At 39.7% G+C, this 13,154-nt stretch overlaps 1 protein-coding gene across 1 annotated transcript in view; it reads left to right on the top strand.

Moving 5' to 3' along the window:
* LOC108703359 overlaps positions 1-13,154 on the top strand; it is a 30,540-nt gene extending 17,386 nt beyond the window's left edge. Inside the window, exon 2 of the mRNA XM_018239435.2 lies at positions 11,082-13,154. Within this exon, the coding sequence (XP_018094924.2) occupies positions 11,082-12,852 (1,771 nt within the window). The 3' untranslated portion in view covers positions 12,853-13,154. The remainder of the gene's footprint in view (positions 1-11,081) is intronic.

Raw genomic sequence — 13,154 nt, 5'->3', positions numbered from 1 at the left:
ATGATGAGCGTAAGAAGCTAATGTCTGCGAGTCACCCCCTTGCCCGGCGTCTGACAGCTGGCTTGTCTGCACTCTTAGCCCGCCAGCTTTTACCATACCAGCTGGTGGACTCTGAGGCCTTCTGCAAATTTGTAGCAATTGGGACACCGCAGTGGAAGGTACCCAGCCGCAATTTTTTCTCCAAGAAGGGAATACCCACACCTGTACCACCATGTGCAGAGCCAAGTCACCGCATCTCTGTCACTTAGTGTTGGGGCAAAGGTCCATATGACTACTGACGCATGGTCCTCCAAGCATGGTCAGGGCAGGTATGTCACCTACACTGCCCACTGGGTGAACTTGCTTATGGCTGGGAAGCAGGGAATGCGTGGCTCAACAACAACAGTGGAGTTGGTATCACCGCCACGGATTGCACGCGGTTCTGCCACCACCTCTACTCCTCCTTCGCTCTCTACCTCGTCTTCTTCCTCTGCTTCCTCCTCCTCTGCTGCTGGGTCCTCCTCCTCCACACCTGTGCACCCCCAGCTCCCCCTAGGCTATTCGACGTGCCAGGTACGCGGTTGTCATGCTGTTTTGGGGATGACGTGCCTGGAAAGCAGAAACCATACCGGATCTGTACTCCTGTCATCTCTGCAGTCACAGGCCGATCGGTGGCTGACCCCACACCAACTGAAGATCGGAAAAGTGGTGTGTGACAACGGAAGCAATCTGTTGGCAGCACTGAGACTGGGCAATTTAACACATGTGCCCTGCATGGCACATGTTCTGAATTTAATAGTCCAACGTTTTGTCTCGAAGTACCCAGGATTCCAGGACATTCTCAGGCAGTCCAGGAAGGTGTCGGCCCATTTCAGACGTTCCTACACAGCCATGGCACGCCTTGCTGACATTCAGCAGCGGTACAACATGCCAGTCAGGCGTTTAATTTGCGACAGCCAGACTCGCTGGAATTCAACGCTCCTCATGTTTGAACGTCTGCTGCAACAACAAAGAGCCGTCAATGAATACCTGTTTGAACTGGGTGGTAGGACTGGATCTGCAGAGCTGGGGATTTTTTTCCCCCGTTACTGGGTGCTTATGCGCGATGCCTGCAGGCTCATGCGCCCTTTTGAAGAGGTTACAAACATGGTCAGTCGCACCGAAGGCACCATCAGCGACCTAATACCCTTTGCTTTCTTCCTGGAGCGTGCCGTGCGACGAGTGACAGATGAGGCTGTAGACCAGCGTGACGAGGAGCAGGAAGCGCACGATTTCTGGTCGGAATCACCAGAACGAGCCCAGGCACCTGCTGCAACGCAGGGAGAGGTGTCAGAAGTGGAGTCAGAGGAGGAAGGTGGCTTTGTGGAGGAGGAGGACCAACAGGAGCAGGCTTCCCAGGGGGCTTGTGGTGACCTTTTGGGGACCCCTGGTCTTGTACGTGGCTGGGGGGAGGAGACCGTGGATGATATAGTCCTTGATAACGAGGAAGCGGAGATGGATACCTCTGCATCCAACCTTGTGAGAATGGGGTCTTTCATGCTGTCATGCCTGTTGAAGGACCCCCGTATCAAGAGGCTTAAGGAGAAGGACCTGTACTGGGTCGCAACGCTACTAGACCCTCGGTACAAGCATAAAGTGGCAGAAATGTTACCAACGTACCACAAGTCCGAAAGGATGGTGCATTTACAAACCAGCCTGCAAAACATGTTGTACAATGCTTTTAAGGGTGATGTCACTTCAGGAACTCAACAACATTCCAGGGGCAGAGGTGCCAGTAATCCTGCCACGAGCGCACCTGCAAGGACAATGCACTTTGGCCACTCTGTAACGTCAGACATGCAAAGGTTTTTCAGTCCAAGGCAGCGCCAGAACCCTTCGGGATCCACCCTCAAAGAACGCCTCGACCGGCAGGTAGCGGACTACCTGGCATTAACTGCAGATATCGACACTCTGAGGAGCGATGAACCCCTGGACTACTGGGTGCGCAGGCTTGATCTGTGGCCAGAGCTGTCACAATTTGCCATGAACCTCTTGTCTTGCCCCGCCTCAAGTGTCCTCTCAGAAAGGACCTTCAGTGCAGCAGGAGGGATTGTAACTGAGAAGAGAACTCGCCTAGGTCACAAAAGTGTGGATTACCTGACCTTTATTAAAATGAACGAGGCATGGATCTCGGAGGGTTACTGCACGCCGGAAGACTTGTTCTGACTCCCCATGCAGCTGTCCTTCTCTGCACGCCGCATGACTCCACACACAGCTGTCCTTTAGCGTCCTCCTCCCTCCGCCACCGTTACAAACTAGGGTGCAAACCCTACTGGTTTCATTTCAATCAAAACTTTTTGGACAGGTAAATCCTGAGTTTTTCTGGCCTCTGTGCTTCAGTGGCTGCAACCAAAAAAATTCATATTTTCAGCATTTATATGGCATATTTTTTCTGGCCTCTGTGCTTCAGTGGCTGCGACAAAAAAAATTCATATTTTTATCATTCATATGGCATATTTTTTCTGGCCTCTGTGCTTCAGTGGCTGCGACAAAAAAAATTCATATTTTTAGCATTCATATGGCATATTTTTTCTGGCCTCTGTGCTTCAGTGGCTGCGACAAAAAAAATTCATATTTTCAGCATTTATATGGCATATTTTTTCTGGCCTCTGTGCTTCAGTGGCTGCAACAAAAAAAATTCATATTTTTAGCATTCATATGGCATATTTTTTCTGGCCTCTGTGCTTCAGTGGCTGCGACAAAAAAAATTCATATTTTTAGCATTCATATGGCATATTTTTTCTGGCCTCTGTGCTTCAGTGGCTGCGACAAAAAAAATTCATATTTTCAGCATTTATATGGCATATTTTTTCTGGCCTCTGTGCTTCAGTGGCTGCAACAAAAAAAATTCATATTTTTAGCATTCATATGGCATATTTTTTCTGGCCTCTGTGCTTCAGTGGCTGCGACAAAAAAAATTCATATTTTTAGCATTCATATGGCATATTTTTTCTGGCCTCTGTGCTTCAGTGGCTGCGACAAAAAAAATTCATATTTTTAGCATTCATATGGCATATTTTTTCTGGCCTCTGTGCTTCAGTGGCTGCGACAAAAAAAACATAATTTTTCAGGAAAGTACACATGCCTAATTTTTCAGGGTTCTGCAACAGTGGCAAAATCGCATCTTTTATGGTCACCGCAGGTGATCAATAAAGTAGACCAAAACTGGGCCCACACTGCAGAATCAGTGTTTTTTAGTTCACTTCACTGTACATTGAATTACCTCTGCCTGACCGTGCACGTGCGCACAAGCACGGTGACTGCTAAACACACCACTACAGAAATATTGCCACCAACAGGACGAACATCCTGGAGGTGACAAGCAACTAGTAATTAAAAACTATTATTTGCTCACTTGACGGTATCATTCATGAAAGTTCTTTGCGTTTTTTTGCGTTGCAGTAAGCGCCGCGTTTTGTCTTTGCGTGTGAACAGGCTGTAACCTTTACACGACTTGATTGGCATGTAGACGCCGGACGTTTTAAAGCAGTTTATTACACAAGTTTAGAAATGTAGTGTGATTTCTGCCCTTTACAGCACAAAACGCAGCGCTGTGTCAACAATGTATTTTTCAGATACATTTTTGCCCTTGATCCCCCTCTGGCATGCCACTGTCCAGGTCGTTGCACCCTTTAAACAACTTTAAAATCATTTTTCTGGCCAGAAATGTCTTTTCTAGCTTTTAAAATTCGCCTTCCCATTGAATTCTATGGGGTTCGCGACGTTCGCGAACCGTTCGCATTTTTGACGCAAGTTCGCGAATATGTTTGAGAACATTTTTTCCGACGTTCGCTACATCCCTATTTATTGCCACGACATGTTTCGGGCTCAAGGCTCTTTATCAAGTGTTATATTTTACAAGTGAAGACAAAAACATTTATACAAAAATAGTGTAAAAGACCTCCCCCTGGGGGGTTGTGCAGAGTCCATCAATGTCCAATCAGTCCATTGTTCCTCTTATGGGCTAATGTATTAAAAATCGCTAACGGAAAAACTATTTGCAATGCGAAAAGTTATGCCTTTGCGTGAACAAATTTTGCTTTGTGCCAATTTAATATAGCTTTTGCGAGCCTGGAAACTGTTTAGCGACCACTTCCAACAGTGAAAGACTGTTTGCGAATTTTATAGTTTGCGCCAATGCGCAGTCAATGTAATAAAACTTCTTACTGAAAAAGTCGTTATGTTTGCTCCAAAAGATTACGACACCTTCAAGCACTTCTTATGAGTTCGCAATTAAAATTCGCAATGCGCAATTAAAATTCGCAATGCAATAACAGTTTAAGGAACAATGTTACATTGTGAGATGTGGATTTTTAGTCTTATTGGTGCGAATTGTTTTGCTCTTTACGACTTTTATTACATTCCCATGTTAGTGTTATGCACCCAGTGCAGGTGTGTAGAAGTTCAAGTAGGTGTATCAAACAATTAAACAATTAAAAGTTCAAGGTACTGCCATTTCAATGGCCTACCTTGGAATAGTCACACCTGAAAATAAACGTAATTTTCTATCACTGATTAGTGTTTTCTATATTACAAATGATAACACATAGCTTAGTTGAAGATAATCAATTCACATTATACCAAATATATAAATTCTATGTATTTTATGTAGTTGCCCATCTTACCATCACGTAGTATTATAGCACTCGTTATGAAGTATTCTAGTGTTTCAAACTGGGCAAACTAGTTATCTGTAAAGGAAACAGAAATATGTATCAATTGTGTTACAGGGTAAAACATTATTGCAAGCAGGCAATTGTAACAAATACATATTGTTACACAGGAAGTTATGTTGCAACTAAAAGAAAAGATAACTTTGTTACAGTGGTTCATTTTGTTACAACATCTTTCAATTTAAAGATAACATTTTACATTCCAGCTGTCATTCACGCCTTGTGGGTGTAAGTTATTTAATCTTTTTATCCAGAATCCTTCCTTTTGTAATAAATATTGTCTCATATCACCTTCCCTTTGTGAGGGCTGGACTACTTCTAATACCATCCACTTCAATTGTGTTTGGTTATGGTTTGCGGTATTGAAATTCATTAAATGCAGCTTAGTAGTGTCTGTAGGAGTTCCTTGTTTAAAATTTCGGATGTTTCCCCTATGTTCTTTAATCCTAGTTTTTATGCTCCTACACCACTAATTAGTACATTGGGTTGAGTATATCACTAAGTAATAAATTCTAAAGTGCTGTGCATCCAATTAATTTATCGCACAGCACTTTAGAATTTATTACTTAGTGATATACTCAACCCAATGTACTAATTAGTGGTGTTTATCTGAGTGTGTATAACTTAACTGGGATCGAATAGGCAAGTGAAGAATATATTGTGACTGCTTTAGTTTAACTGATCAAGTGTGGGTTCTTTTCTATCTTCTCTTATATTGTGCATAATGTTATATCATTTAATGTCTGGTGCGAAAAACAAATATACATGGGGCAACAAAAACCATGAATTTTGCAAAAGCTAATTTTAGTGCCTTGAGGGCTATTGATTGGGGCATTAAGTTTTCAGCTAAAAACACAGAACAGAAATGGTTGTCATTTAAAATGATATTAAATCATTACTGTTCTCAATTTATTCCCTTAAGAAGTAAATGTAGAAGCTCTAAGAATCATCCTATGTGGCTTAATACAGAAGTAAAGAAGTTAATAGGAAAGAAGAGAAAGGCATTTAAAAACTACAAATCTGTTGGGACAGAAGCTGCATTTAATGAATATAAACACTGTAATAAATATTGTAAATCAGCAATCTGGAAGGCAAAGAAAGGAAATGAACATTTAATTGCGATGGAGGTGAAAACTAACCCTAAAAAGTTTTTTAAATATATTAATAGTAAAAAGATGCAGATTGAGAGTGTTGCTCCATTAAATAATGGTACCAGTATGGTTGTAACAGATACAGAAAAGGCAAATGTGTTTAATCAGTTCTTTTCTTCAGTGTATACAATAGAGTAGTCGGAGTTCCCAGGCTCACTTTATAGCTGCACTAATGGCTCAGCTCAATCTAGTCAGTGGCTGACTCAGGATATGATTCATAAAGCTTTAATAAAAATTAATGTAAACAAGGCTCCAGGGCCTGATGGCATACACCCCCGGGTTCTAAGAGAGCTTAGTTCAGTTTTAGACCAGCCCTTATTTCTGATTTTCTCAGATTCACTTTCATCTGGTATGGTGCCTATGGATTGGAGAAAAACTGATGTTTTTCCAATATTTAAAAAGGGATTACGATCTCAGCCTGGCAATTATAGGCCAGTAAGCTTGACATCTGTGGTGGGCAAATTATTTGAAGGCTTGTTAAGGGATCACATTCAAAATTTTGTCCTAGTGAATGGCATTATGAGCAGCAATCAGCATGGCTTTATGAAGGATAGGTCATGTCAGACAAATTTGATTGCTTTTTATGATGAGGTAAGTAAGATGCTGGACAGTGGGGGGGGCAGTAGATGTGATCTATTTGGATTTTGCCAAAACTTTTGATACTGTGCCCCACAAAGGACTGCTTTATAAACTAAGGTCTGTTGGGCTTAATGAAGTCGTTTGCACATGGATAGGAAACTGGCTACAGGATCGGGTAAAGAGGGTGGTTGTTAATGGTACATTCTCTATTTGGAGTAAGGTTCTTAGTGGGGTCCCCCAGGGCTCGGTATTAGGTCCACTTTTATTTAACTTGTTCATTAATGACTTAGGGGAGGGTTTTGTAAGTAATGTATCAGTTTTTGCAGATGACACAAAATTATCTAGCCCAATTAATTCCATCCAGGATGTGGCATCCTTGCAACACGATCTTGACAAACTGGCAATCTGGGCAGCTAAGTGGCAAATGAGATTCAATGTTGATAAATGTAAAGTCATGCACCTGGGATGTAAAAATATCCAAGCCACTTATACCCTTAATGGTACTGCACTAGGCAAATCCATTATGGAAAAGGACCTTGGAGTCCTTGTAGATGATAAACTTGGCTGTAGCAAGCAATGCCAGTCAGCAACATCAAGGGCAAATAAGGTCTTGAGCTGTATTAAAAGGGGCATAGAGTCACGGGAGGAGGGGGTCATTCTTCCACTGTATAGAGCACTTGTAAGGCCCCATCTAGATTATGCCGTACAGTTTTGGTCTCCATCACTCAAACAGGACATTATTGTATTAGAGAGGGTACAGAGAAGGGCAACTAAGCTGGTAAAAGGTATGGAAAATCTTAGCTATGAGGAAAGACTGGCCAAATTGGGGATGTTCACGATGGAGAAGAGACGCTTAAGGGGTGATGTGATAACTATGTATAAATATATAAGGGGATCATATAAAAATCTCTCTAATTTATTTATCAGTAGGTCTTTCCAGCTGACACAAGGTCACCCATTCTGATTAGAAGAAAAGAGGTTCCGCCTAAATATTCGGAAGGGGTTTTTTACAGTGAGAGCTGTGAAGAATTCTCTACCTGAATCAGTTGTACAGGCTGATACATTAGATAGCTTTAAGAAGGGGTTGGATGGCTTTTTAGCAAGTGGGGGAATACAGGGTTATGGAAGATAGCTCATAGTACAAGTTGATCCAGGGACTAGACCGATTGCCATCTTGGAGTCAGGAAGGAATTTTTTCCCCCTCTGAGGCAAATTGGTGAGGCTTCAGATGGGGTTTTTGCCTTCCTCTGGATCAACTGGCAGTTAGGCGTATAAAAAAAAACAAAAAAAAGGTTGAACTTGATGGACGTGTGTCTTTTTTCAACCTTACTTACTATGTTACTATGTTACTATGTAAGTTACGTGATTTTTGGGACCAGGCCCGGGGCCAACGTTCACCATCCTTCCCCCAACGGTGACCCTTATACTTATACCATTAGCCAGAAAGCTCAAAATACTGGAAGAACGTCCCACAGGGTCCATTTTAAACAAATAATTCTATTTATTTCCTTTTTCTTTGTAATAATAATAAAACAGTATATTGTACTAGATCCCAACCAAGCTGTATAAAGCTGTATTTGTGAAAAAAACAATTAAATTGGTTTATTTATTTTTTATCAAATGTTTTTATTTATTTTACATATCAATATAAAATAACAAACATAAAGGAGTTTGGAGGTATATAAAAGTCAATTCCAGTCTCAATACACTTTAGAATTTATCAGAGGTATTCCAGATAACAGTGTTAACAGTTTCCCACTAAATGATCTATGAATTTAACAACTTTATTATTATTTCCCACAGTCATGTTTAACTTAACAGCCCGTAGATAGAATCTGGTTAATGTGATGACTCTTTGGGTATATTGGTTTATTTAATGGTTATTTTTTTTTTTTATTTTTTTTTTAGCAAACTTAATGATGAAGATCCAAATTATAGAAATATCCCTTATCCAGTAAACCCCATGTCCCAAGCAATATGGATAACAGATCCTGTATTATGGAAAATAGTTTTATGGAATGAGATTTTGACTTATGTTACATGGGGATATTTAATTATTCCTGGATTCCAGTTTGTTGTGCCAATCTAACTCTCTGTATAGCTAGCAAATTGCTTATTTTATCTATTACTCTTGGTTCTCTGATGCTAAGGTGTCTAATTCTAACAAACAGTATTCAGGTTCCAGTCATGACACGGAGACGGGACAACTTTAAATTATTTATTTTTCATTTTTTATTTTTCTAATGGAAAAGAGAATTCTATATTCTGTGTATACACCCTTCGATTGTACATCATTGCAAAACATCAGTTCATGCCCATGTGAAAATCAACTTGTTTGCTGATACAGTTATAAGAGACTTTAGTTTTTATTTCTAAATTACACTGTTTACACTGCAAAGTAACCATGTAAAATTTCATTCCTAACCTATTTTTTCTTAGTTGTAATATTGGTGTGTAGGCAGCCATCTCAGGTCATTTTGACTGGTCATGTGCATTCAGAAAGAGCCAGTGCTGCACTATGAAACTACTTTCTTTCAGGCTATTGTTTCTCCTACTTAATGTAACTGAAGGAGTTGCAGTGGGACATGGATTTTTACTATTAAGTGCTGTTCTTATATCTACCAGAGAGCTGCTATCTGGTTACCTTCCCATTGTTCTGCTGATAGGCTGCTGGGGGGGGGTGATATCACTACAATTTAAGGTGGCCAAACACCTTAAATTGATCAGATCATAATATAGCCAACGAATAGATGCGGCCGCAATCCGATGGGATTTTTAATCCTGCCCGATAGGCATCTGGTCGACTTTTGGGTAGGTATCAATCGGGAAAGCCCGTTGGAGAGCCCTACACAAGGGCCGATAAACTGCCGACTTGGTCTGTCGGCCTGTATATGCCTAGCTTTAGAGTGCAGCAATAAAGAGTGACTGAAGTTTATAGGAGCACAAGTCACATGACTGGGGGCACCTGGAAAACTGACAATAGGTCTAGCCCCATGTCATATTTCAAAATTAAATATAAAAAATCAATCTGCTCTTTTGAAAATGGATTTTAGTGCAGAAGACATCTGGAGCAGCCCTATTAACTGGTGCATTTTGAAAAAAACATGTTTTCCCATGACAGTATCCTTTTAATATAGGCCTAGAAATGGGTACACTTGGAAATACAGATAATGGACTCAAGGAACCCATTCCTGAATCTCTGTCACTTATGTCATTATGTGTCACTGGAAATTTCCCAAGCATTCAAGTTCCTGGGGCACCTTGTCAGTCTATCATATGAGATTGGGTGATAGTAAAGTCTCCTCTATGACTGGGTAGACATTAAGCAGCAATATTACGGTTCTGCAAAGTCCCCTACATTACTAGATATCTTTCAGTAACTTAATCAGAGCTTTGCTGGTATCTCCAGGTTCTATTTTGGTGTCAAGGCATAATTGGGGGTATTGATCTGATCTAATGATCTGATTGGCTCTTTTGTTCCTTTTACCGTGCATTTCCTGTGCATAAAGGATATCTTGCATCAGTTGCACTTATCTTGAGAAGTACAGGATCATTTACACCCACTACTGTACAGAAAAATGGATTTTAATGGTTGCATTTGGCATCATTCATTAAAGATATCCTGCCATCTGCTGCAAATTGCACAATATGGTTTTTCATTTAAACAAGCTGCAGAATAGCAATGGCGGAAATTGAAAACAGGCTATATGGCACAGGATAAATAGTAGATAACATTATGTTCTACAGAGCTTATCTGCTATCTGCTGTGTAACTTAAACCTTTTCTCTTTTGAAAAGCTGCCCCCATAGCAACACAGCAGCTTATTAATATAAACAATAGTAGTGTTTGTAAAGCAAACACAGCAGTTCTATCTGTTTTTCACTGGTTTTTAGTTTTATCTATCTAATTTTTTATCTATATATATTAGCAGGGTAATTTCCTCATGGAACTTATGAAATCCTACTTTTATATCAGAACTCTGCAGCCTAACTATTTGTTTGAAATAAACGGTTCCTAATTGTCCTGTATAGACAGCTTGAATCATCTGGATAAAAGAATATTTCAAAAGTATTGTTATTAACTAACAATTTAGCATCATTTCAAGATTAAGTAAGAGTATATATATGGTTCATATATATATATATATATATACTCTGTGATTTATGATCTAAATGTTTTTGTTTTTCCCTTCCTTGGTGTTTATTTTTTATTTATGTTTCTTCAAACTTAAAAATTGTATAGTCTCAGAGTTACTGTATAACAAAACAACTAGAGTTAACCCAAGTTTTTATTCTTTCTGGCAGATAATGACTGGAAAAATGAGTCTGTTTAGAAGCTCTTTGCTTGAAGCAACAAGTAACAGCTCCTACAGAGGCATTATTCACAACAATTAGAGATCAGAGGCATTATTCACAACAATTAGAGATTTGGAAAAATATAATTTTTATTCTTATGTCAAACAATGGTACAAGTTGTCTAGGAGATTCATGTAATCAAGTAATTACAGCATGTTTTTTTCTAACATACATTTTTAATTATATATTTATATAATTTATATATTGTATATTTTGAAAGCAGTCTTCCAGTTGCAAAAATGTGTGCATTCTTCCAATTTAATTTACTTTTATGTAATATTTCAATTCAAACAATTGTTTTGTAGGTGCTGGAAAAATATCTCTGCTATGGAAAGCAGCCACCACAGACTTTCTGTTCATTCTTACCAGGATACTTTCAATTTGATAAGCAATGAGAAACTTAAAAAAGACTGCCATTCACTGTCAAAGAGTGTCTCTACTGTGTCTGATGGCCAAGGCCCTGAACAGAAGAGGCACGATATTCATAAAAGCCTTAACAGATTGTTCTGCCAATCCACAAGTAGTGACAACAGACAAGCGTCACAGACTGAGAAGTGGTCAACAATGGAAGATCCGGTTCTTGATTCATATTTTGCTGAAGACCTCAGCAATCATTTCATAAACCATCCAGGGGAAAATGGTCAGCTGCAAAATAATTACATAGCTGCTGATTCTTTTCCTAACCCTAGAGAACCAGAGGGATATTCCAAAAGTGATGTGCTAGAAAATATGTCCTTGTTGGGTGGTTCAAAAATTTCCAAGTGTAAAGCTCAACGTTTTGACAGGTTTGATACACAGGAGGTGGGCATCAAAAAGAGTTATTCTGATTCCTTCTACAACAAAGTACCAATATCAAGCTCTCCTATGATAAGCAATAAAAACAGTGCCACATACTTAACTCTTTATTCTTCTACTGGAATTTCTGATGCAGCCAGTGATTCTGGAATAGTCGGTTCTTTGTCAAATAATCAAAACAACCTCAGCGAAATGATGTGTTCAGGGAGAGATCAAAATATTGGCTTATTCCATTTGGGTAGCCATGATATCAAGCAGAATATTTCATTACATTCAGTAACTGAAACATATCATCATAGAGTTTTGGAACCAATGAATTCTGAGAATGGTTTTGCAAACAATTCACTGGTGTATAGCCAACCACATTGCAATAAGCCAGGACTAACTGTGTGTGATAGTTTTTGTAACATGAAGCAGTCACAAATTAATAACAGTTGTGAATATAATTGTCGCATAGCTCACAAACCAGCTATGAAGGGGGATGACACTATTGCTGCATTTTGCCATTCTCTGCCCATACCATCTGTCCAGTATTCCCCAGGGCTATTAAGCATACTTGGTGAATCAGGGCCAAGTCACACACATCCAGAATTTTGTTCTCTGCTACCACCTTCTGGTAACTTCGTTTTTCCTAAACTAGTCTCATCTGTCAGTGAATCTGGACTGGATGCTAAAAAGCTAATGAGATGTGGCAAGCTGTTTTTTACACAATCAGCAATGTCTATAGGGGAAATGCAGTTAAGTAGACAAGGCAGTTATGAACTGTTAACTAAGTTATCTGAAACATCATCAATTACCCAGCAAGCAACAGGCTTAAGTAAGGAGATGAAAGACACTTGGACTATGACTACTGAAAACCAATTGTCAAAGCAATACAGACACCCACTTCATTGTAAAGATGCAGAGGTACAAACTATTGTCATAATGGAAAACAAATCAGTGTCTACAACTCCATATATTCCTAATGGAAGTCACGCGCAATTATTTCCTGAAGTAGGCTTAGCACTGCAATGTCCTCGGTCCCCAGTAAGAGAAGTCTGCTGGGATGATGAAGGAATGACATGGGAGGTATATGGAGCTGCAATGGATCCTGAGGTTCTTGGGTTTACTATTCAAAAGCATCTGGATATTCAAATAGAACATCACCTACAGCCTTCTGAGAAATCCAGAGATACAACAGTAAATCAGTCGGCTAATGAGAAGAGGAGATTGTTTAGAAACGTGATGCATTCCCTAAGACAATCCAACTGTTGCATGTGTACCAACTCTACAGTAGAATAGAACTACCTGAGCACTATGATCATAATTTGTAACTTCTGATTCAGGGAATGTTCAGTTTGGGGTCCCCAGCAGTCTTGAGCTGTTGATTGGAGGAGATGGACTGCTAAAACAGGTTTAGAATCAGTAAACGGATCACAGATTGGGCACCTTTGTTGTGTTGCCTTTTAACTTTTAACGGAAATGCAAGAGTAAAGGAAGGACAATTTTGTTGCACTTAGATTATTTTCATCTTTGTAAATGTTAGCAAAATCAAAGTAAACTACACTTTTAAGATTGGTTTACATAAAAGCAAAACAAATAAG

The sequence above is a fragment of the Xenopus laevis genome, chromosome 7S, assembly GCF_017654675.1.
Source record: "Xenopus laevis strain J_2021 chromosome 7S, Xenopus_laevis_v10.1, whole genome shotgun sequence".
NCBI classification, from domain to species: Eukaryota; Metazoa; Chordata; class Amphibia; order Anura; family Pipidae; genus Xenopus; species Xenopus laevis.
This window is presented reverse-complemented; position numbering and strand designations above follow the sequence as displayed.